This window comes from Rhinolophus ferrumequinum, chromosome 6 (assembly GCF_004115265.2).
Source record: "Rhinolophus ferrumequinum isolate MPI-CBG mRhiFer1 chromosome 6, mRhiFer1_v1.p, whole genome shotgun sequence".
Classification (NCBI taxonomy): Eukaryota; Metazoa; Chordata; class Mammalia; order Chiroptera; family Rhinolophidae; genus Rhinolophus; species Rhinolophus ferrumequinum.
The window spans coordinates 79,694,972-79,721,944 of record NC_046289.1 but is presented as its reverse complement, the minus strand read 5'-3'; the positions used below and the strand labels follow the sequence as shown (position 1 = coordinate 79,721,944).

The 26,973-nt window shown below is 33.9% G+C and overlaps 2 protein-coding genes across 5 annotated transcripts in view; both read right to left on the bottom strand.

Moving 5' to 3' along the window:
• Positions 1-21,479, bottom strand: part of SCFD1 (sec1 family domain containing 1) — a 93,889-nt gene extending 72,410 nt beyond the window's left edge. The window contains exons 1-8 of the mRNA XM_033107379.1: positions 21,381-21,479; positions 16,858-16,928; positions 15,024-15,112; positions 13,063-13,153; positions 8,041-8,163; positions 6,699-6,786; positions 2,644-2,733; positions 225-280 (exon numbers count right to left, since the gene is read on the bottom strand). Of these exons, the coding sequence (XP_032963270.1) occupies positions 225-280; positions 2,644-2,733; positions 6,699-6,786; positions 8,041-8,163; positions 13,063-13,153; positions 15,024-15,112; positions 16,858-16,928; positions 21,381-21,423 (651 nt within the window). The 5' untranslated portion in view covers positions 21,424-21,479. The remainder of the gene's footprint in view (positions 1-224; positions 281-2,643; positions 2,734-6,698; positions 6,787-8,040; positions 8,164-13,062; positions 13,154-15,023; positions 15,113-16,857; positions 16,929-21,380) is intronic.
• Positions 21,480-24,838: 3,359 nt separating this feature from the next.
• G2E3 (G2/M-phase specific E3 ubiquitin protein ligase) overlaps positions 24,839-26,973 on the bottom strand; it is a 58,612-nt gene continuing 56,477 nt past the window's right edge. For 2 of the 4 annotated variants that reach the window (XM_033109454.1, XM_033109456.1), the window contains one exon: positions 24,839-26,915. In XM_033109454.1, coding sequence (XP_032965345.1) covers positions 26,629-26,915 — 287 coding nt within the window. In that variant the 3' untranslated portion in view covers positions 24,839-26,628. The remainder of the gene's footprint in view (positions 26,916-26,973) is intronic. The other 2 variants (XM_033109452.1, XM_033109453.1) reach the window with 1 other exon arrangement.

Genomic DNA, 26,973 nt, shown 5'->3' with positions numbered 1-26,973 from the left:
AGAATACATTGGAGAAAATCATTTTACTCTATCACATAGAAGGACACAATGATTGCTTTTTATTCTCAATGGAATCCCAACGTTATAAAACAAAAATATTTATTTGCCTTTGGTACTCAATATATAACAATCACATAGTTAAAATTAACAAAAACACTTGAGGTATTTATGGAAAACAGTTGACACAATATTATTTCTCCCCACTGGATATTTGATGAACTCACCACTGCCACCATTTCTGCTGCTGTTCCTCTTGAACATCTGATTATAGGAACAGCACCTATTTTAACAACAGATGTCAGCACTGATTTCAGCTCTTAATAACTAAAATGGACAGTTATAAAACACATCAACACTGAAAATTAACAAGTTAATAGATGTGTATAATTTCAGGCTACAAACATAAAAGATTTATAATTTCAAGAGTAAAAGCAAGGTTTCAGAAATGGACCTTCCCAATGATAAAGAAAGCATTAGGTAGTCAGAAAACGACTCTTTTTATAGTATTGGCCAATCAATGTGACCAGATTTTTTTCAATGGATTGACTAAATCAGCGTTTTGACTCCCTACAGGCAGTTTCAAAGAGTAAGTTTACTCTCTAATTACAGGATTCATTTTAATTTGAATTAAATGAAAAGAATGAAGAGTTTAGCTAATTTAGCACTGTTATTTTTTTAGTTTATTTTACAAATTAACAGCGATTGATTATAGTCTTTCCTTTTTAAATACTAATTTAAAAGATAATAGAAAACACATCCCTCACATAATTTAAAATGCTCCTAAAAGTTGTCCTCAATTCATTATTAAGTCACTTCACTAGACCTCTTAATTTTTCTATTACTTCATGTTTTATCAAAGGCTAAATTCCTAAAATAATGAAAAACCCAACTGCACTGAAAATCTCTTAAAAAAACAGAACACTGTAATCTTTATACGCTGAAATTGTTGCATTTTAGATTCTATATAAAGCATGCTTAGTCAACAACAAAAGTAAAAATTAGCAAATTTTTAAACTTTGTTTTATTCTGATGGCAAGTCATACATGTTAAAAATTCAAGTATTATCAATGTATAAAGTTAACCCTCTTGATTCTAGCACCCTAAAATAATCTCCACTAAGAATTAGATATGGATACTTTTAGGTTATTTTCTACATATAGTCTATAAATAAGTACGTGTGTGGCGTGTAAAAAAATCAAAAATAGGATATTATACTGTACATGCTGTTCTTAAATGTTTTTCACTTAACAATTTATTGTTGACAACTTTCTGTTAGACTGACAGTAATTTCAATTTCTTCCTTGAAAAAAATCATTTTCTGATACTCTACATAATAAAGATGGCTCTAACACTTCAGTGTTTTTCATTTATATTTTTCAATCTATCCTTACCTAGAAAATACACCTTTCATTAAGCAAAAATAACCTTAATAATCTCAATAACCTTCATGTCCACAATAACTCTAGCATCCAGCAAAATTTTGGACGCTGTGTGGGTGGGCAAAATATTAGGTTGGTGCAAAAGTAATTGCAGTTTAAAAGGTTAAATTGCAAAAATTGCAATTACTTTTGCACCAACCTAATAGAAATGATTGATTATGTCTGTCTAATGATGAAAAGTTGTACATACGTGTTTTCTTTAAAAAACAGACAGACAAACCCCAACAACCCCATCTGAGGGTAGAACAATGAAAGCAGGCAGAAAGTGAAGGAAAGAAGAGGTACACTCAAAAAGTGACATACACTTTTAACAAGCTTTACTTCTGAGGGTACTTTCCAGTTTGTATGGCACACAGGAGAAAAGAGCTCAAGCAGAAAACAGATTTACTGAGCTGAGGAATCAAAGACGGATGTTTAGGGCTGAAAATTACAGGCAAAAACCCCCTGAAAGAACGGAACCCCCAAATCTGCATTCAAATTTTCCTCACACTTTTATCTGTATCCTAAACTATGTATGATATCTCTCTTCTCCTTAATTTTCTCATTTGTGAAATGGAGAGAAATTTTTATTAATCTAGTGTGAGGATCATTTTCACTGAAAGGTTTTCAGTGTCTGCAAAATTAAAATTGTAATTAGAATGTTTCTAAATAGATCCATTAGTAATAGTAAAGCATAAAGTGATACATTAGATATTAAATACAATGTGGTTATAAGTAAATTTAAATGTTCCAAAGAAATGTTTAAAATTTTGAGAATATAGTGGGATTAGCATTATATGTAAATTTAGTGTTTTCTGGAGCCTTGGGAGTTTATCTTAATAGTTACCAGATACATAACACTTTACTTGGATGTGTATTTAAAATTTTTCATAATAAAATATTAAAAGAAAGTTAACAGGCATGTAGGCGAAGTCACCACCAAACCATTCAAACAAAATATTAGAAAGTTACAATTACTAAAAGACATCTAAGGAGGCAATGCCATAGATCTGCAACGTGCTAACTCAAAAGAAATAACTGCATCAAATTACTAGAAGAATTATGGTTTTATATAGTACAGAATGTATATTTTATCCCAACTCTGGAGAGCCTGTAGAGATTCAGATAGATAAAATGGGATCATATTACAATGCAACCGATTAAGATGAGTTGTTAAATAATTAATTTACTTAGAAGAAATATTCAGAAAGATTTGAAAACTTACCCAGTGTAACAAAAAAGCAGAAGAGGCTGTCAACAATAGTGTCCATAACAGTTTCCATTTCCGTGTCTGTGATATCTGGCCTGTTAATAGCTAAAAAGACACAGGTAAAGAAGAAAGAAATGACCAAAATTTATGGTTTATCTTTATGAAATTCTTAAAATTATTACTAAATTTCTAATCAATATGCAGTTTGATAACATTTGTAATACTCGAACAAGTAAAATTTTTATGCTTTAAACTTGACAGGTATCCATTAAAAATTATACTACCTCAAAAAAATACCACCTCAGTAAGAGTAGTATCATTATCAGAGTAGGAATAAGAAAAAACACCCACCACATAAACCATACAAAATTTTTATCAGAGTAAATAGAAGAATAAATATCGTATTCCATAATTTTATTCAGAAACACTAGATGGCCAGAAGAAACTACTGATCTTGAACTACTGCCAGCATACAAATCAATTATGGCAAGACCAACGTCACATATCATTTTTTTTGTATTATTATAGTAAGTTATATGAATTTCTTTTCTGATCTACTAGACAGTACATAAGTGGTTCCCAAACTTCAGTGGGTATAAGAATCACTTTAAGAATATGAAAGACAGTTCTATGGAAGCTATTAAAAATTAAAAATTGTTAGCCCTTTCCCCCATGGATTCAATTCAATAAATTTGAGCTAATTCTAAGAAATCTGAGGTGCACTTCTGACAAGCACCTGAGGTGATTCTGGGGGCTACATTTTAAAAAACCATTGCTGTGAAGACTGTCCTAATGGTCAAAGCCCTCGCCTTACTCATCTCCCTCTCTCTCACAATACCTAGGCCAGTGTCTGACAAGTAGATGCTCAATAACTCTTTGTTAAAAGATTGCACTAAAATATTATCTATTTTTAATTTCCCAACACCCTGAATGTGAAAATAAATATGAAATTCAATGTAACTTGTGATTAGCATGAAAGCACAATCCAGTTGGATACATTCAAGTATTTAAAGAAAGTATGGTCCATGCAGACAGAGAACACAGAGTTCATCAGGCAATACAGAATCTGGATGAGAAAATGTGCTGCTACTGGGTGGTGCAGACTGCCATCTATCCAAATCAGATGATAAAAATGGCACAAGGATACATTGTGAATTATTAAAATTCATGGACATCAATCCAGGAAAATATTCAAGTCATTCTGTTAATCACTGGTACAGGTAAAATCTATATGGAAGCTTCCAGCCCTTTGGTCCTATATCCTAGTCCCACACTCCGAAAACTAACCGAAACAATCAAAAAACTATCCATCAATAATCTTAACTCATTTGCGTTAACAATCTGGTTTGTCTGAGATAGTAGCCTGAGCCTCTCTAAGATAATAAATCTACTTCCTTTATTGGATAAATGCCCAATCCATGGAAAGGAGGTCATCTAATCCATGGCATTAGTCTATTTGATTTATGTTTGGAATAATCTGTTGAAGGTCAGTTAAAGCACCTGTAACATTTGAGAGGACTTGGCACAAAGTTACAGAATGGTTAAGAGTGCTGTCTTTGGAGTGAGTCTTGGGTTTAGTAATCTGGTTCTGCCAGTTCCTTATTAAGTTACTTAATATCTGTGACTTAGGTTCTTCATTTGGAATATGGAAATAATAATAATAATACCTACTTCACAAAGTAATTCTAAGGAGTAAATGAGTTTATATTGTAAAGTGCTTATAAAGCAATCTATTATTATTATATTGTAACTGTACTATTGAGAATCTGGGCAATTAAAGATGTGATTCTACTTTAAAATTAATAAATTAAATTTATACTTTAATTTAATAATTTCAGACTTGTGCTTTTTTTAAGTTGAGAGAGAGTATAAGAAAATTAAATTTGTAAGTACTTGAACGTTTGTATAAGAAAATTAATGAGTACGTGAACGTTTAATGAAATTAGACTCATTATAAATTTATTTTTAAAATTTATTTAAATATTTAGACAGATTTTGCTTGTTAGATTTCTAAATTTGCCTGGTCTGGTATGCAAAGGACTTAAAAATTCATAAATACAATTTAAACTGCTTAAGGGAATTTAACAAACTAAGCTTGCTGAGTAAGCTTCTTAAATGGGACTAATCAGAATTTAGTCTGCTCAATCTGAGTTATTGATCAAAGAAAAAGTAAAGGTGCTTATTTTTATGTAACCAGATTTATAAATAACAAAACTTTAAGTTTAGCTTAAAGACAAGGGAAACTAGGTTTTAAACTTGTAATTTGAATAGCTAATTAATTTAAACTCAGTTAATTGTAAACAGACTTCTGTGCATAACAATTACTGTGAAAAATCTCTTACATGGGCAATTCATCAAATACTTACACCCTTCTAGGAATGTTGCTTAATTTTAAGAAGAAAGCATGAGATGGAGCGCAACGAAATTAACAGATTCATGTTCTCTTCTCTCAGGTAGCTTATCATCTGGTCCAGTGTTTTATAATAGGATAGCACTGGCATTTTGGGTAGAACAGTTTTCTGTACGAGCATGGTTTACACACTGCTGAATATCTAGCATCTCTAGTCCCTGTTCACTAAACGCTAGTAGCAGCCCTGCTAATTGTGACAATCAAAAATGTCCTTATACAGTGTCGGCCCGGTGGCTCAGGCGGTTAGAGCTCCATGCTTCTAACTCCAAAGGCTGCCGGTTCGATTCACACATGGGCCAGTCGGCTCTCAACCACAAGGTTGCTGGTTCGATTCCTTGAGTCCCGCAAGGGATGGTGGGCAGCACCCCCTGCAACTAAGATTGAACACGGCACCTTGAGCTGAGCTGCCGCTGGGCTCCTGGATGGCTCAGTTGGTTGGAGCGCGGGCTCTTTACCACAATGTTGCCTGTTCGACTCCCACAAGGGATGGTGGGCTGCAGCCCCTGCAACTAGCAATGGCAACTGGACCTGGAGCTGAGCTGTGCCCGCCACAACTAAGACTGAAAGGACAACTTGAAGCTGAACGGCACCCTCCACGGCTAAGATTGGAAGGACAATAACTTGACTTGGAAAAAAGTCCTGGAAGTACACACTGTTCCCCAATAAAGTCCTGTTCCCCTTCCCCAATAAAATCTAAAAACAAACAAACAAACAAAAACTTTCTTTGCACATTGTCCTTACACATTTCCAAATGCTCCCTTAACTGGGGATTCCACTTAAGAACCACTGAAATTCTAGTCATACCCAAACATCTCAATCTAGCAAAGTAATGATTATTTCACCTAATTGGCTAATTACATCTTCTATAGTCTGCAATTTTCTTTAAAATATTCGACATAACTAATAAATGGGCATAAAATTTCAGTTAAGATGAGTAAGTTCTAGGTATCTGTTACACTTTATTGTACACTTTAAAATGTTAAGAGGGTACTTTATTGTACACTTTAGAGTGTTAAGAGTGGAGATCTCATGTTAAGTGTTTTTACTAAAAAAACCACCACCAACATAGACAATAAAATGTGGTATGTGTGTGGAGGTGTATAAATGTGTATTAATACGTTGTCTGATCTTAACAAATAGCAATATTAATTAAACTTTTCTGAGTGCTTAATATGTGCCAGAAACTTTTCCAGACATTTTACACACACTAACCCATTTAATGCCCACAAAAAGTCTCTGAGGTAGATAGTATTATTATTCCCATTTTACAGATGAGGAAACTAAAGCACAAAGAAGCAAAGTAACTTGTTCTTGTCCAAGGATCAAAGTACTCCAAAATCAGAAGATTAACTGAATCTTACTACTAAAATACTGTCTTACTTGCCATGAGTGAACCAATCATGCAAGTTGCTGTGAGGTACCTAGAACGTCAGAGAATTGGTACTTCATTGAACTTACAAAACAGGTTTATTATGTATTGTTTATATGTGACAGAATACAGTCTGAGATTTGTGTTCCTTGTGTGCTTTTAAAAATCTTACACAGCTCAACTGCTGTAAACAAAGCTGATTTTGGAGTGCTCTACACATGTTCATTTTTGTTTTACAGTACACCATGCATTTTGGTAACAATGAATTCCCATACTCCTATTTTTACATACCACGATATGAAACAAGCTCCTTATTTTGATTACACAACACAAACATATCATCTTCCAAAGTAATAAAATTGAGATATTGATCAAAAACCTGGAAACAAAAGAAAAGGTTTACAAATCAATTTTACAATATTTAAAGCACATTTAGTTTGATTTAATCTACCAATGGCAAATATGGAAAAATTATAATTACATTTAATAACTAAAAATTATGCCATGTAGCAGATTGCCTAATTGGGCAAGAATATGGAGTTAATATTAAAAAGCAATAAAAATAAGTCCTTGGGAAATAAATTATCAAGGAGGAAAGTAACATTTTCAGAAAAGAAAGTTTAAGATAATATAAAAACTTTTTTTAAATTGTGGTTGAGATGGAAATGGATATCAACTTTGAAGAGAAAGCACAATTACAATTTTTATAGTTATTTTAACCACACTTTCCTAAGTCATGGTAACTGTTTTTCTACCATGAAAAATTATACTAGATCTTTGAAGGGCAAATTAGGAGACAAATTAAGAAGTTACTTGAACTATGTTAAATTCAGTTAAACAAATTGAAAACCATTCCTATTATTTTATGTAAAATTAATGAATTTTGGAAGAGCAAGAACATTAACACATAAGCCTCAAAAATCAGAAGTAGTAGTAGACTATCTATCTAAATCTATCAGTGGGAAAAAATGGTTAAGCAAATGCATGGTTGTTTAAAACTTTATTTGCCCTCTATCTTTCCCCAGAATTCTCATTTATATCTTGTCTAAATTCCAGAAGCACAGGGCACAACAGGGCTATAACATGTTTCACATCTTTATTTATAACTAAGCTGAACCTGTGGCTATGATGTAAAATTGCTGGCCTGTTGTGAATTTCATCTTTCTTATAATATGCAGCATGGCATATTTGGATCCTCTCTCCTAAGTAAGAAAAGATCTCGAGATAGTGTGGTGAATATAGTGATTATAGATAAAACATAGTGAATATAGTAATTATAGATAAAACAATGCAAACATATTCTGAGTATAATTTATGGCAACACAACTGTCAAACTATTTCTAAGATGAGCTAAAAAGATTACACAAATCCCAGCCTAAAACAAAAACTGATTCAGCTTTTTATTTTTGTCTTTCAAGTTCACTGAACAGGTTCTTTTAGTTTGGTTTATTTTGCCTAGGTCAAGTTGAAGACAATTTACATTATCAGAACTCTTTCTGGAAGGAGTGAATCTAAGTATTTCTTAGGTGGTTCTGGTCCTTTGTAAATTAGACACCTATGTCGATTAACAGGTTTCAGAATTATTACTAAATTTTACATTACAAAATGTCATCAGCCAACCAAAATCTCTTACCTTGGCTACCTGTGTTACTGCACTAGCCGCTAATGCTGCATTTGCAATATCTTCCAGTTTACTTCTTGAAATAGCAGAAATAAAATTTAAATAATATGATTCATAGAGTTGGTTCCGAAGATCCTATAAATAAATGAATACTTCACTCTTACAGGATAGCATAAAGGATGATCACAAACAAAAATCTTTTAGATACTATTAGAGCAAGGTTTTGAAGGACAATATACACATTTAAAAGGACAGTTTATATAAATGGTCATCAAAAAAAGTATCCTAAGAGAAAAAAATTATGAAAAAGTACTGGTTACTTGGTTACCAGATATAAATGATATATATTTTAATAATTAAACTGATATTAATTATATGATCAATAAAATTCTATTACAGTATTTTACAAAACACCTTTGAAATAGCATGTGTATTTTTCTTAAAAGTATCTAGAAGTGGCTCTCATATAGTAAAATGCTTGTTATAGTTGGCAGAAGATACTGTCTTCTACTGCTCTGATCATGTGATACAAAAACCTCCGTCACTGTACACAGACATAATTCCAATGACTAATTCAAGAATTCCCTCTCAATCATCCAAAAGTAGTGTTAAGATATACAAATTCTTAAGTCAAATTTACTTACTTTCTTAAAGTCCAGGCAAAGAGACTGCTAAATGACCATATTTCTTCAAATATAAAATACTGTTGATTCTAATAGACACCATTACTTTATGTAACACCAAGAAATAATTAATGTGGCCAATAAAATACGTAATACACCATCAATTTTAAGATGCGTCCGGTTTCAGAGATGTTGAAATCTCTGAAAAACTGAAGAGCTGGAGCCTGTGTGAGGAAGGTGGCGAAGCAGGGCAGTGGTTCCACAAAGGTTGAGACATTCATTAAAGGATTGAGAATTGAAAGGACTGAGAAAATGAGTAAATATGTTGAGGATACTGAGAGCCATGTTTCTCACTGTCAGAGAAAGAAGTTACAAATTTACAAAGGGAAACAGGAAGAACTAGAATGAATCCCGTGTTTCCAAACTAAAACAGTTTTGGAGGTTATCTGTCTATCTAGAGAGGTAAGTAGGAAGATTTATACAATATAGACATAAAAGTGTGTGTACAGGTATATACATATATTTCCTAGCTCTGTCCATTGAGAGAGCCTAAGAACTATGACACCCTAGTACTGTGTTTCCCAGAAAATAAGACCAGGTTTTATATTAATTTTTGCTCCAAAAGACGCATTAGGGCTTATGTTTAGGGGATGTCATCCTGAAAAATCATGCTAGGGCTTGTTTTCTGGTTAGGTCTTATTTTCAGGGAAACACGGTAGCAATGATTACACCTAATGCCCAGATGCTGATTTTTAAATACTACTCTCTACAAAAAACAACCAGGGCTCCTTAGACAAATGGCTGAAACTTGGGCCAGGGAAGAGAAAGCACAAGATCAGACTGGAATATCTTGCTGTGCCAGAAAGTAAAGAAGCGGTCAAAGAATGATGGACACATTTCAGAAGAACACAGAAGCTGAGCGAGGTTGCAGGATACAAGCAATATATAAAAGTCAACTGGTAATCTATACACAGGCAACGAACAATTCTAAAAATGAAATTAGGAAAACCGTTTCATTTACAATAGCCTTAAAAATACCAAGAATAAATTTAACAAAAGAAGTGCAAAACATATGTTCTGCATACTACAAAACATTATTGAAAGAAATTAAAGATCTAAATGAATGCAAAGATACTACATGTTCATGGATCAGAAAATGTATTATTATGAAGATGGGAACGAACACTCTCCAAATTGATCGACAGGTTCAATGCAATCCCTTATCAGAACACTTATCAGGTGGCTTCGTTATAGAAACTGATAAGCTAATTCTCAAATTAATATGGAAATTCAAGGGATCCAGAAAAGCTAAAACAATCTTAAAAACGAAGTACGAAGATGGAGAACTCAATTTCCTACTTTTAAAACGTGCTATAATGCAAGAATAATCAAGACAGTATGGTACTGGCATAAGCACAGACAAAGGTCAATGGAATAGAACTGAGAGTCCAGAAATAAACCAATGTATCCATTGTTAATTAATTTTTAACAAATCTTCCAAGATTGTTCATTGGGGAAAGAATAATCCCTTCAACAAATGATGCTGGGACAACTGGATAGTCACATGCAAAAAAATGAAATTAAACACCTTACCTCATACCATATATAAAAATCTTTGAAGAAAACACAGATTTGGCAATGATTCCTTAAATATGACACCAAAAGTACAAGAAACTAAATTAAATTTAAACTAAAATTAAGTTTAAAATCAAAATTGAAAATTTTTGTACTCCAAAGGATACCATCAAGAGTGAAAAAAACCCACGAAATGTGAGAAAATATTTGCAAATAATATACTTGATAAGGGACTAGTGTCCAATATATATAAAGTACTCTAACAACTGAGCAATGAAAAGACAACCAAGTTAAAAACTGAATGAGGGATCAGATTAGACATTTCTCCAAAAGATACAGAAATGGCTAATAAGCACATATTAAAAGATGCTTAGTATCATTAGTCATCAGGGAAACGCAAATCAAAACTGCAATGGGATACCACTTTATACCCACTAGGATGTTTACCATCAAAATGTCATATAATAAAAAGTACTGGAAAGGATCTGGAGAAACTGAAACCCTCATACACTACTGGAGGAAATATAAAATGATACAAACACTTCAGAAAATAGCCTGGCAGTTCCTCAAAAGGTTAACTATAGAGTTATCATTTGATCCAGCAATTTAACTCTTAGGTTTTTATGGGCATACGAGAAATGAAAACACATGTCTACACAGAAACCTGTATACAAATGTTTATAGTAGCTTTATTCATAACAGCCAAAAGGTGGAAATAACTCAAATGCCCATCAACTAATAAATGGATGAACAAAATTGGGTACACAAGATGTGACGAAAAAATATGGTAAATGTTTAAATTAAAAAAAAATTTATTACAGTAAAAGACACATTGCCATTAATCTCCCTCAAAATATTCCCCTTCGCTTCGAACACACTTATCCCATCATTCTTGCCACTTTCTGAAGCTGTTCTGGAAGTCCTCTTTCATGTCTTTAGTTGAGTTGCTGTGGCTGCCTTGATGTCCTGAATCGATTCAAAACATTTACCTTTCATGGTCATTTTTACTTTGGAGAAGAGCCAGAAGTCGCATTGTGCCAGATCCCATGAATAAGGTAGATTAGGACACACCATAATGTTTTTATTTGACAGAAATTGCTGTACCAGAAGCCTTTCCGTTGTGATCACAAAATATGGTGAATGCTGCTGCCGAGTGCCATCCAATGGAAAGGCAGGGATCTTCAATATGGGAAGCAGCACATCAGACCTTAGTAACAGTGTGTGATGTTTCAACTTGTTCTGTGCAGTCAGTTGGGTGTGAGCTACGATTGAGAGATGATGTGTTTTAAAGTGTGCCATAAATCATTCTCCATCATGACAACGCTTCGTGTCACACATCACTTCTGGTATGGCAATTTCTGCCAAATAAAAACATTACAGTGTGTTCTGATCCACCTTATTCATTGGATCTGGCACAGTGCAACTTCTGGCTCTTCCCCAGAAGTCAAAATGATTCAGGACATCGAGGCAGCCACAGCAACTCAACTAAAGACACTCAGGAAAGAGGACTTCCAGAACTGCTTCAGAAAGTAGCAAGAATGATGGGATAAGTGTGTTTGAAGCGAGGGGGAGTATTTTGAGGGGGATTAGTAGCAATGTGTCTTTTACTGTAATAATTATTTTTTTATTTAAACATTCATTGTATTGTTTAATCATACCTCGCATTCATACAACGGAGTATTATTATTCAGCAATAAAAAGGAACGATGTACAGATATGTGTGCTACAATATAGATGAACCTTGAAAACATGCTAAAAAGATTCCAGATACAATAAACCATGTATATGATTCCATTCATTTGTAGTATCTAGAATAGGCAAATATATAGAAACAAAACGTAGCTCAGGGATGGGGGTTGGGGGATGAAGGATGTAACAGCTGAGGAGATGAAATTATTCCAAAATTGATTATAGTGATCGTTACACAAGTCTGTAAATATACTGAAAACCACTATGTACTCTGAACACTTTATATGGCTGAATTCTATGGTATGTGAATTATATTTCAATAAAGCTGTTATTTAAAAAAGGGAAGAGGAAGGAACTAAAATGTACCTCTTTTAAAAATGACATAGTTGGGTTTACGCCCAACAATTTAATTAGTGACTTGATTCAACAATCAATAACAAGTAAAGATACTTGTGATTTGTGGCAGCCACTGTTAGCTACCGATCCAATATCCATTTCTCCCCTCTTCCTTGCTAAAAGAAACCATATTTTGTTTGGGGTGGCAATACACTCATCTAAATATTAACTTTTTTAGTCTTCCTTCAAGCTAATTCTACCCAGTGAGACATAAATGAGTCTTCTGGGAGTTTCTGGGAAAGCTTAGCTTTCCTGACCAAAATGAACAGTCGGGTGCCACATCCATTTTCCACTTCCTCTTGCCTTGAACACAGATGTGATGCCTACAGCTGGCAGCTGCCACCTTGCATCCATGAAGCAACAAGCAAGACAATGAAAATTAACAAACTAATGATGATAGATCAAAGATGTAAGGAGCCTGAGTATTTGATTACCTTACAGAGCTGCTGTACTAGCTTAGATTTCCTACTCCCAAGCTTCCTATTACCTTAGAAAAATAAAACCCTATTTTCAAAGCTATATAGCTAGGTTTTCTGTTTTTTAAAAGCCGACTCACTCATAATCAATATAATGCTTCTTCAACCCAAAATTTTTAACCTTTCAGTATAGCATTTCAAATTCCAAGACAGTCTGAAAAAACAAATTGGGTAAGGGAATCTCTGATTTTTCACACTGGACATCTAAGAATTTTATTTTCGAAAAAAAGTCTGTTTCCATATTCAAGAGTCAGGAAAGTAAGAACTCCGATTACCTGGCACATTCTGTCAATATTTTCTTCAGTTGGCATTACAAAGTACACTGCAGGAACATCTGGAATAGGGTCTCGATCAGAGTGCAAAAGCCTAGGAGTCATAAAGAATATAAAGCTCACTTTTTACTTAGTCACTTACCTGAAGAGATAGCGTTTAACACAGTATTTCTCAAACTAGGAGCTCACCAGCTCAAGAACAGTAACCAGTACTCTAAAAGCTCTTGCTGCAATTATTTATTTAACCCAGTTTTCTCCTTACAGCAATGTTAACATTATTTATTAGTAAGATCCTAATCTCTTCTTAGTCTTCATTTCTTTTATTCCAATTGCCTTACTTTTAATACTTTGTATGGTCAGTCTCTTCTACCGATATTCTCCTTGAATGAAAAATAAAGTACATTCAAAATCAATTTTTCCCCCATTTTTCACAGAAATATGATTGGGGGAGGGGAGTGTAAAAAGGGTGAAGTTGTTCAAGAGGGGGAAAACAGAAAGCTGAAAAAGTCTTTAGAAGCAATGAAAAAATTTAACCATAATCAAATGTATATTTTAAATGAAGGTATATAAATGCTTCCTTAAAACTTAGACAATTTATGTTTTTTGTATTTATTGCTTCATAAGAGAACGCACAAGAGATCATCTAAACATCTTGAAGGTTTTTTAATCACTTGAAAGTTTTCTCTTTTTGTAATTCAGGGAGTACATTCATTCAAATACTTAATATCAAATCACAAAATGTCTTTTTCATTGTAAGATTTTACCATGCTTTTATCAGGAAATATGGCTAACATTCTATTAGGTTGGTGCAAAAATAATTGCAAAAACCGCAATTACTTTTGCACCAATCTAATATTTCTACAATATTCTAGTCATCCTTGTATAAGCAATAGTCTATATACAACCTTCTATATACCAGGGATGCCAAAAAAAAGTACACATTTTAAGAGATGTTACCAATGTATTACTTTTCAAAGTGGAATTAATTCCTGTAGCAATGTGTAGTATGCCGTTCGCTGAAAAGATGGCGTTAATCAAATGAATGCTAGCATCATGCATTGCATTATAATTTTAATAGCTTCTTCCTTTCTTAAAATGTGTATATTTTTTGACACCCTCTGTATATCCTTCTATGTATAATATTTTAATAAAAGAGTGAAAGAGGCACATGCAATTTGTTTTATTTATCAAACATATCAGATGTAATATAATCAAATAAATTCAGTAGTTAAGAAAACAACATAGCCTCATAACGTGATTAACATTATTTCATAGTTACTTAAATTTTTCACATTAATGGTAAACTAATTTAGATATTCCTTTTTTAAAAAGTATACTTAAATTAAAAGAATAAAACATTTTCAGAACTGGAAGAGATCTTAAGACAACCAGTTCTTTTCCTTCACATAAGAACTAACCCAGTCTGTAGGAAAAGACACAAGATAGAAAATTTAAATTCTAAAATTAGAAAGCCTCAGACTGAGGATTATTTATTATTATTTTTATTTTTAAGAAAGGATAAACTATTAAAATTACGCTGATAGTAAGCACTTTGAGCACCTCTTGTAATTGAAGAAGTCAAACGTGACTTATATTCATCTTTTGTTATCGGTATATATTGAATATTACAATATTTATTTATTTATTATTAGTTTCAGGTGTACAAAACAATGTATCAGTTAGACATTTATACACCTCACAAAGTAATAACTTCTCTCCCCCAATCTACTACCCCTCTGACATCGCATACAGTCATTACCTTGACTGACTGAGGATTATTTTTAACTTCAAAGGTAAAGGGTTAAATAAAAGAAGGGGAAAATTATGTTGTTCTATAAAAATACTGTCACAACATTATTTCCTCTTTAAATGCTCCTTAATAATTTGACTTTAGGGTGGCCAAAGAAATCTTTAACAATGTATTTGAAAACAAATGCTATTATGAGAAACATGTTAAAACTCACAGATGCAGAGTGATCCCCATGTCTCTCAGCTCTTTTACAGACAGCAGGGGAGAGATGATATCTTGGCCAAATCTATCATAAATGAGCACCTGGTTTAAAAAAAACAAAAGTGTTTTTTAAACATCATTATCAGTGAACAATCAATACAGAACCATAGTAAGACAATGTTAAAGTACATTTTATTTTAATAAATCATGTATGTTGAATTCTTATACTTACCTCAATTTAATATTTTCCATCATGTTTTACCAAAATGTGCATTCATGTAGTAATCTATCCTTAAAAGCATTATTACTTAGGCTAAAACAAATTACTAATTGTATAAATCTCTTCTTATAGAATACTTTACTAGGTTAAAAAATATGCTTAAGTTATAATAAAGGACTCTGAACATACCGCAAAGTCACATACACCCCCTTACCCAGTTCACATATATCCTTTCTAAAAAGAGAAACGTAAAAATTAATCACTCTCCAGCCTAATGCATAACAAGTTCCAAACCTGTAAAGAAAATTTAGTAATTTAAACATCTCAGATAACAAGAAACTCATTTTAAAACTTAAGTCCCTAAAAAGTACTTGCTCACCTTATTCTGTCACGTCTTTACTCACATTCTAAAAGTATTATAACTGTAACACATTTGAGGAATAGTAAGAACTCTAACTGGATCTTCTAACTCAAAATTAGTTTTAGTTAAGGCAAGTAAAAGAGAAAATTCCACGAGTGTTTTTCAGAACCACCTCAATAATTCTTTATGGAGAATAAATTGCTGATGAGAATGAGACATGCTATCATAAAAACATGGTTTTCTTGAATGCCAGCATTTCCTTCAGAAAAGCTAAAAATCTTCCTACTCTAGTTATAAGGGGTTAGATGCTGCATCCCTCACAAGTCTTCCCTCTTTAAATCTCAAAATATCTGCATTATTAATCTTGTGATATAGAAGTGATGGTAGGAAAGAATTTGACACAAATCTATATCCAAGAAATTCTCAAGTTACATAATTCAAAAGCTCAATCTAGGCTTTGGAAACAATAAACAAGTATAGTTTATGCAAGGGGCAATAAAAAGATGCCCACAAATAAAAAGGAAGGAAGGGGAAAATTAGGGGACACGCTGAAGGCTCAACTATGCATTCAATATAGATGACTTTCACCATCTTTAGAGTCAACCCAGAGAGTTTCGGAAATACCCAAAATTGTAACCAAGTTGGCCTGTTCTTAATTCCTAGCAAGAGAGAAGTTTAAAGGGATTATAAACTAATATGTTTAAACCTATGAACTATACTATAATCTCTTTGAAGAAAGAGCTACAGTGAGCATGAATTTTAGGACGAAGGTGCTCCAAGAACAGGAATTTTTAAAGGTTCTCCAGCATTTCTCAAAGGAGAAAGATTACAGATTGCTTTCTGGTCCAATTAATAGTTTTAATGATAATTAATAGATTATAAATTAATAAAGTGGCATTTTGGTTTACAGATCACTCTCTCAAGAGTTGGTTATAATGCACTGTCTCCTGAGTCTGACACTGAGCAAGCCTGAAAGATCTAAATTCTGAACTTGCAAAGCTAAGGAACAAAACATCAACCAGAGTAAAGATCTATCAGTGAGGTTCCACCCAAGACATTAGCTGGATTCCCTAGATGAATGTTACTATCATTGCTTGTCGCACTCCATAAAATGTTTATCAAAGACTCACATTAAGAAGCCATGTTAAATAAAAAATTCATGCATTACAACTAAAATGTGCTACTATTCAGTATTAACAAAAAATTCCCTCCAATCACCACCAATAAGGGCTGAGAAAATAGTTACCCGTTAAAATACTCTCTTACCTTCCATACTGGTTCTCCAGTGCTGTTTTTAACATGAGGCACGTTGAAATTCAACATCCGTTTCAAAGCCACTGGAAATGAAAATAGTCTCATTAAATATTACCACTGTTTTTCAGGATTTCACTTTTCCCCAACATTTATTACTTAGTACCTCAAAACAAAATGCACAAATCATTCTAATAAAACTGATTAATCACAGGACTGGATGTGTGGAAGTAGGGTCAGATTTGTAAGAGCATACCATCTACAGCTAACTGGAATGTACTTGGGATTTTCTAAAATAAAATAGGCATCTGTCCCTAGATGAAAATGTGAAAAAAGTTCACAAAGAAGCTTTTTCATCTCTCCGACAATCCCACACTACATTTTACATATGTGCAAAAAGAAATTTTGTCACTCATGAACTAGCCTCAGTAGATAACTGGTGCTGTTGTGTACTGCATGGCTGAAAGCACAGATTAAGATCAGTCTTTCTACTAACAAAAATTACCTATGATATATTTAATTAGTTCATGTACAAAATCTTCATACAGCAGGTCTATTTTTTTAGTTATCTTGGAGTATATTTTAGGACCAATTTATCTTGTCAGGTTCACTGAAGTCATATTGCTTAATATATGCTCATGGAAAAAGTGAGAATTTCTCATAGATACATGGTAGATAACTGAAAACCCCTGTTAAGAAATACACAAACTCTAAAATCACACCAGTTATGGTATATATATTATACTACTCTGTGTTTTTTATTGCACACCTGTTTGTTTGTTATAGCAGACTCTGATATACTTTCTAAGGAAAATTAAAATCTCGATATACTTCTATGTGAAGTTGAGATGGCCAAATATTCAAGGGAGAGTACTCAATAGGTGCTTTAATTTTTGAAATACTGGCAAAACTAAAATCTACTTGGTTGATTTTTAAAAGCATTTTGATTAGGCTTTATTAAGTAATACAGAATAATCTACAAGCCCAACTCCTACCAGAGAATTATGTAATACTCAAATCACCCGTGTATCAATGTATAAGATAGTCACTCACTAGAAAAACTTCTATTAAATGCTTGTTTCTTGAGGCAGGTAAAATAAGAAATCGCACTTCAGTCATATACTTGCATCTTTATGTGTGTGTACATAGAGACATATTATTTTGGTAAAATGTTAGTACCTAATGCCCAGCCAATAACAGACATTGCCAATACTAATTCACACCTACTGCAGAAGCGCACAGGTGTTACGGTATTACATAAAAAATACATAAACAAAAAAAAACCATGTTGGTATTTAAAACAGAAATAACACAGGAGGCATAGAAGGTGCTCCAGGATTAACTCTCCCACCCTACTTTAGAAAAGCTTTTCCTCCCACCTCCAGGCAACACACATACCACCCTGGCACTCATGGCCCAAGAGAGAAAAATCTTATTTCTAGGAACAGCTGTCACACTCTTGACAGAGGACAACCAGGAAGAAGCACAGCCGGAGCTGCATGGGAGCCCCAGATGTACGGTGTTCTCCAGAGACTGCCTTAGCTGGAGGGAAGAGTCAGTAAGAGCAGGCATTTGCCTTCTCAGCCCCGTCTAGGTGAATATCCCCAACACTGAGCCTCGCTAACTTATAATAGGGATTCTGACCACGTGGATTTGTTAGTAAAGTACAAGCCTGTGTTCAAATAACACACAAGAATGTAATTTCACTTTTATCAGAGTAATTCCCCAAAGGCTTAAATATTGCTTTTAACTGAAAAGACAAGCTAGTTTTGTTTATTAACCCTGAACATACTATCCACAGTCCCAGACTTGGTTAAAGTAGTTTCACCCTTGCGTGGAAAGTTTTCTTCACTCATTCGCTATATACTCAACTATATTTACTATTCATTCAGCAAATGTTTAACGAGTGTTTACCATCTGCTGGACACTGCTCTAGCTGTTGGCACTAAACAAAACTGACTGAATAAAAATTACCTATCCTCAAAGAGCTTTCATTCTAGTTGGGAGAGAAAGACAACAAAATAAGTAAAACATGTGGTATGTGAGATCATGATAAGTGCTATGGAGAAAACAAGGAAGGGAAGGGAGGAGAGGGAGCTGTGGTGTAATTTTAAATATAGTAGTCAGGAAAGGCCTCCAGAGAAGGTAACAGTTAAGACCTAAAGGAAGTGAGGGAGTGAGCCACAGATATCTCTGAAAGAATATTCCAGATAGAGGAAATGGATACAAACGTTCTGAAGGGGGAACACTCTGGTTGTTCAAGGAGACGGGAGAGCAACAGGGAGCCAGTTCAAAAAGCTAAGTGGGTATCAGGTCATATAGAGCCTTGAGGATCACTGTAAGGTCATTTTGGCTGTTACCATGATTGAAACAGGAAGCAGTTGGAGGGTTTTGAGCAAATACGTGACATTTGAGTACGGTGTGAAGAAAAATGAAGAACAGGGATGTAAAAACCAGGAAACCAAATAGGCAGTTATTGCAGAAATTCATGGTGGCGTGGACCTGAGTGACAGCAATGACAATGGTCAGATCCTGGAAATATTTTCAGAGTAGACCTGACAAGATTTACTGACAGATCTAACGAGGGATATGAAGACAGAAGTCAAAAAAACTTCAAGGTTTCTGACCTGAGCAACACAAGGACGGTGTTGCCAGTAATTGATACGGGGTAGACTGAGTTCGGAGGTGAGGGTCAGGCTGGAGATATAAACTTGGGAATCCTAAGTATATAGAGAGTACCTAAAGCCAAGAGGCTACATGAGATCACGAGAGAGAAAGCAGTTGATCTGCGGCTCTCTGATGTTAAGAAGTGGGACATTTGGGCAAGAACCTGCAACAGAGAGATATGCATGAAGAATAACAGTAACAGAATTCCGCCTACAATATTTGAGAATTGATTGTGAGTCATTTCCCAAAACATTCTCAACAGGCATCAGGGGGAGGTCAAAAAGTTAATCTTTTACAACTATAACCTTCTGCTACTATAGCACATATAAATGGGTTTTCCTTTCTCTAGAAATAAGACAGAACTCAACTAGAGTACTAATTTGATAAATGATTAATCTGGCATAAACTATCTAGTAACGATGTGAAATCTTCTATAATGAAGTTTATTTCCACAGAAATCAAAATTATACTAGATTTAAAATTTTACAAATTTCTGCATATAATAATTACCACCAAATTTCATTTTTCAAAAAGTTCCTTTGTATTGGTACCATCTTCCTTCACACATTATTTTCTTTATTTTAATATGTAGTATGACCTAATTCACTGAGCTTCATTAAGTTAAGTGGGGCTTCTATTTGCTTACACAGATAAAATGAATGGCAGGTACTCCCCAACTCTTATTTGGACTTTCATATATTTAAGTTATGTCTGACTTAATCTGATAGATTATACAAAGTCATCTATTGGGAAAAGCAGATCGACTCATGAGATAATGCACTGCATCATTATTAGATTGAAATCTGTCATTAATTTTCTTCTTTGAATTCCAAAGGCAGGAATCAAGCAGAGCCAAAATCCCTTCTGCAGGTCATATAAATTGTAATTAATTATTTTCCTATTCAGATTTATATGTAAAATAACATAATTACAAGAGACATAATTTCCAAGAATGCACGCTCTTGATGGCTTATTTCTATTCACTCCTCAGAATTAATAGCTTGCTAACTTTCAAGACAATTAGCTAACAAGTATAAACCATTAGTTTGTAGCTAACAGGTATAATGCAAGTTGTCATCAGAAGTTTATAAAAAAATCAGGCAAAACTAAAAATATCTAAGATGGAAAAAATATCAAAGCTCAAGGGAAGAAATGTCCTTTTTAAAACTACATTTCACTGTATAAACGGAAGGTATATAAATAACCATGCTCTATTGAAGATGAAACTACTAATACGTAGTTTTAAAACATTAAGTTGTCAGATAAAATGGGAAAGCTAATAATTCATTTGTTTTGTTATTCTTCAATCCCATTCCAGCAAGCTGAAGAAGGAAATCTTTATCACCAGACATTTCTCTTCAGGCAGCCCCACAAGATTGGTCCAAAGGAGAGAAGTTGCAGAACGTTAAGCTGCTCTGAAAATACTTAAATTTTGTAATAGTGGTGGAAGTGCCAGAATATGAAACTCTTTCAACATTAAAAATGGGAGAGACCTGAACCACCCACAGAAACAAACCCGGAGACCTCATAGGTGACAACACAGAGGAAAGAAATGTCATCTTGCCAGATCTTGTCATGAAGATGACAAGGCCCAGTAGGAAAGAGACAAGAGCAGGACCATAGCAACCCGCCCATTCCTGAAGCGCCTTCTGCAGCACTAATGAGGGGCCGAGTTCTCAAGTCAATGGCATCTCTTCCATAAAAACTGAAAAGGGGAGGGGCTGTCGGTGCTTCGAAAACTGGATTGAACTCGTGGAGGTCTGTCTCCCAGGGGCATGCAATGCGACCGAGTGAGGGTGATAATCAGAGGAAGAGGCCATCCCCATGGCAGGCACAAAACCGCACGGAAAAGAGGATAAATAAGTAGGTACCTGTTTGTCTCTCGCGAATACTTGCTGCTGCACTCGCCGCCATCTTGGCTCCCACCAGCCACTGCCAGGCTGGCCAGCGTAGCCGGAAGATGACGTGACCGCCGCAACCGCCCCGGAAGCAAAGCCCGGAGGGGCGGGGCCAAATGAGGTTCTTGGGAGCCGGACCCCGCCTCTTCCAGGGTGACCCTCCCACGACCTCAACTATCCACAGAACTTGGGGAAGCAGTAAGGGTGTTTTTTAGCGGCGGAACAGGAGACGGTTTTATGCTATCTAGTCGCCACAGCCTCTCAAATGGAAGCTGCTTTAAATTGAGCTGTCAGGGTACTTGCGTGGTGTAGCGCTATGAGCTAAATACTGAACTAACTACTGAATTGTTTCGTCGGTTACAGATCTCTAAACTGGTGAGAATACTTAGGGGTTTAAGGATCACAGGACCAACGTAAATGAAGCTCCGGGAACAAAGTAAGCACTTAAAGGCTAGCGCTAGCCTCTTGTTTCCTCTTGGCTCTCTTTGGGAACAGGCGGCGTTGGAGCACTGCTCTCATCTGGCCGATTTCTCAATCTCATCTGTTTTCTCATCCTCAGGTGTTCTCATGCACACTTGAAGCCATGTGATGACAAAATGTATACAATATTGATTCCTAATTTAATCTATAGTTTACTGGATGTCAAAAATGGATACACAATGAGAACTCATTTCCCATGTGGTCAGTAGAGTTCACTGATGATCCTGCATTAGCTGTTGAGTACGTTCATTCTGAAGCTGCACCAAATTTTGAAACGAAACGAAATTATAGATACTGCGCCCCAAAAACTGTTTTGAAAACTTTCCAATTTATGACAAAATCAGTTAAAAGATACCGTAGTGCAATTACACAAAAAGCACTGATTTCTCTATTTCACAAAATGTTTATTTTCATGAAACTTAAGACAGGTGATCTTATTTTTAACACCATTAGGAAATGCCCTAGAATTGAATCTACATTCTTTTTCCTTTGCGTGATTTTTTTCAGCTTTATGGAGTTATAATTGACAAATATTTGTATGATATTCAAAGTATACATCGTGATTTGATTATATATACATAATTTCCCCCACCTAATGATCACATCCACTATATATGAGAACTTTAAAGTTATACTCAATAAATTTATGTAATGCAGTTATTTTATATTACCGTAGATCCTCAGACCTATAGTCCCCTTGTTATATATTAGATTCTCAGACTTTATTCATCTTAAAACTGCAAGTTTCTTACGGCATCATGACTTGTATAGGGAATCTTAAGAGAAAACTCAAACTCAAGGAAACAGCAGCAAAATGGTTACCAGTAGCTGGGAGCTGAGGGCAATAGGGAAAAGTTGGTGAAGGTTATGAACCTTACCCCACATTCTATAACAAGTGCATTACCTCTCATTTTTACAGCTAATTGGCATATTCACTAAGAAATTAACTGGAATGTTGACTGTTTTATTCAGTGCTATCATCAATATTTTTAAGGAAATCACCGATGATTTAGATGTGTTGTGATTTAACAGAAATGACGGTTCCTGCCCTATAGGAAGGTTCTACTTCATTTTTTGTCTTCATGGTATATAAAATACACAGGCTTTCCCACCTTTCAACAACTGAGGGCCCAATCATGTTCATTTCCGTACTTACACTTTCACACGCAAAGCTATCACCTCACCATTTCAACTCCATAAGCCTTTTCCCCTAAGACATGAGTTATATTAAAATGCTAGGGAAATGTTAAACATTCCTATAGAGTATGGACATATGAAATGATAACAACTGTCCTGACCAAGAAGTGTATAGTATAGGCAATAAATGTACAGAAAAATATGCCCCACAGGAGAACAGTGGCAGTAGACTATAATAGTCTCTGTAAGGCTATTTGTTACATATTAGAATCAGAAATAACCAAAATAAACTCATGGCTTCAGTGTCGGTTATCCTCATTTACTGTGTATCCGTTTAATTGACTCCACCTACCCAGATTTTAGGCTTAAATAATTTATTCTGGCAAACTATTATTTTACATTGGGGGATAGTTGACACAAATACCTCAGAACAGCTCATTCAAGAGGTTCCTAGGTGTCAGCCAACAACTGTTTGCAGATCTTGCAAATGTGGAGAAGAAAGGATCTTGTATCTACTTAATATCGCCAGAACCTTAACCTTGTCAAATCCTACCAAGTTAATTTAGTTTATATACGCATTTCACGTTTAGTAGCATAAACATACTTATTTAGTAGCATAAGCATACTTATTTGTTTGTTGCTATATCTGACATCTTTAAAAATGGGGGGAAATAGGCGGACACATAAACTATTACCTAGCCCACCACCTGGCATACAGTAGGTATTGGAATATGTTTGGCAATTGAAAGATAATAGTCAAAATGAGAACTTGAAAAGAGGGTCTCTTCGAAGAAATCCAAATATTCCTAAACTACATGTGATACACATTCAAATAATCCATCATTCAATGTGTTCTTATGCTTTGTATTGCATTATTTGAAGCATAACAACTAGTTTAATAGCGTATTGTAAAAGAATGAAGCATGTGACAATCACTATATAAAAGGATTTACGTATTTATAAATAGAATCTTGTCCTAATCAGTTCCTTATGACTGAATGCTAAAGGCAAAGTCACTGAGAAAACTTACCTATTATACTCTCCTTAGCATTTAGCATTGAGTACAAAAATTCTACTAGCTTCCATATAATTAAGGAAAAAAAATTATGGAAAGTTTTGGTGTAGAGAGAGAACAAAGTGATTTCTCAGGGTAGTAACCAAATGAAGGCTTTTTACATTACCCAAAGAATGGCTATTCATAATATGCAAATTAAATGATAAAATATAAAATCGTAAGCTAGTTTTGGATATTTTAAAGATCTTTACCTTAAGTACTAAAACAACCAAGTTTACGAATAGTAGAGGATTGTATAAAAGGCATTCAGTTGAAGTTCTCACACCAAAAAAGTTTAAAAACTTTAAGAACAATGAACGTAAAACTAACCAAAGACTATTAACAGTAGATGCATAACAGGCGAATTGTTGGTTTTCCTTGATAGAGCAATAGAAAACAAACTTGAAATATATGGCATTTAGACAATTTAAATATTTAAGAAATACATATATACATTTATAAAGATTTATAGCATAATTTCTTTTTAAAATCAATGTAAGAATTGTGCACACTATAACAATGAATGGAAAAAGAGCAATCATAATACCAACCATCTGACAAAGTAACACTGCAGAAAATAAATAACCCAGTGGTTTCTGAAATGCTCTGACTATACAGATTAATCTAAAAAATATATTAATGGAACATCCTTAAAACCAGAAAACATTTTTCAATATCAGTATTTATGCTTCACTTTAAAACGTGAATGTCAATTATTATTTACACCACTTTATCCCAAAGGCCCTGTCTATGCATAAGTGAAATGAAGAATCTGTTTTTAATTGCAGCCAAGCCAAGCACTCTGCCTCCCTCCCACTCCTCCCCATCCAAAACGTGTGTGAATGCTGATCAGCTTTAATGACCACTGTAGGGGAAATTAATTAAAACTACAAATAACCAGAAAATAGCTTCAATTATTTTTTTTTGTTTGTATTGGTTTAATGACTTTTTAAATTTTATAAATACAAGGTAGGTTAAGAAATAAAATATCCAATTTATCAACACATTTGTAATTAAAGCTATATGGCAAGTTTGTGGTTTATATTCAAACTTCTTTTTATAACAGGTCCTTTAATTACTTTCAGTAATCTAAATTAACACAAGACAAGGAAATGCCTTGTTTAATGTTCTTAAAAACTTCAAATGAAAGTGAAACTTTAATTTGCTGGGTCTGTTAGTAAATGTAACAAAGAAAATTACACTAGGATTATGTTTTCATTTTCCTTTGGTATTAAGAGACATTGCTAGTATCAAATCAATCCTGTTATTTTTCTTTAAAAGTTATCAGTAACTTAAGGATGTTTCTTGGGGAGGATGAGAATATGATAGCTGATAGCTGCTTTATGTATCAAGAAAAAATGTAATTACAAACAAGCAATTTACCTCTCATATGATTTACTTTAGTGGAAAACCCATTTACATTTGAAAACAGATTAGGGACAGTAGATTTTTCCAATGTCTTCTTTTGCAAGAGTATAAATACGGGGACATGACTATACGACCTATATGTCTTCAAATTGTTATTGCGTGATATCTTATTACTTTTAGGTATTCTTTGACTTTTAGTAACATTGACAAAGGTAAAAAAACAACATAAAAGTTTGTACAATACACAGAAACACAACACAGTAGTTAATACTGCATACTGAGATTAAAGTTGGGTTGTCATTCTATTGTTTCTTACATATTTCTATATTGCCTATATATTAACAGATGCCTTTCAAGAGCAATGAAGATAGCTATACAATGCAATGGTGCCCAAATCTATCATGGCAACTCAAAGAGATCATTCAAATACATATAATTATGGATCAGACATAATGTGGTTTAATACCAAACAGAACAAAAATATACAATTAAAACCCAGGCTTTAAAGAAGACACTTTCTAAGTTATTTTCAACTATATTTTATCCATCTCAGAAGTGTTTATAAGACTATGAAATATCCATAGATTGTAGAATATTTGTACAATTCTGCTTCTTACGTAATACTTCCCATTAGGCATAATCTAATTGCAATTTGGGACTATTTTAATATAAATCAGTAATCTAAAAATACTTTTGACAACGAATTTAGTGCCATCCTAGGAAAGGATACATATAACAGGATACATATAACACTTACTCCAGAATGTATGCCTTTGATTTATATTCACAGGATTTATCAATTAGCTTTTCTATTTAGTGTTTTAAAATAATAATTTGAAAATTGCATAACACTAGAAAAATCATTCTGGCATCCTATAACTAATCCAAATTTATAAAAACAGTGAGTACAAGCTTTTTTTCTTATATATACCATGCTACTATACTTGAAGGAAGTCTGTATAGACATTCTAAGAGTATATATATTGAAGTTTGAAGCATATAAAGAAAATAGAAAAACATCATCAACATTGACTGGTACACCTTAACAAGTTTGTTTAGATTAAATGGCAAAAACATTCCTTTATGTCCACACCATAAACTTTATTGGGCCTAGAAGCTGACAAGTTTGTTCAAAAGTGATGATTAGCGATTTCTGAAACAAAAAAATATCAACAGCAGCTTTTAAAGAAGCATCTCTTTGTTCAAAACATCTTCATGTCCAACATAATGAGAACTTTCTTCCTTTTCTAGTCTTAGAGTGCTTCTTATGGCAAAGTCCATTTTTTCTTGAAATTCTTTGTATGTATTGGTGATTGGAAGAGCTAAACAGTTATTACACTTGTTTCCAACAGGAAAATCCATATGAAGGCACTCAATTGAAGGAGTGGGTTTAAATCCAGCAGGTGGAATGGAATTGCAACCAGTTGCAAAAATAAGAATGTCTTCCATTGTTGCTGCAGATTTACCATCTGAAAAGTTTATCACAAAGAGAAAAAGAATGGAAAATAAATTCATTATATATTGATA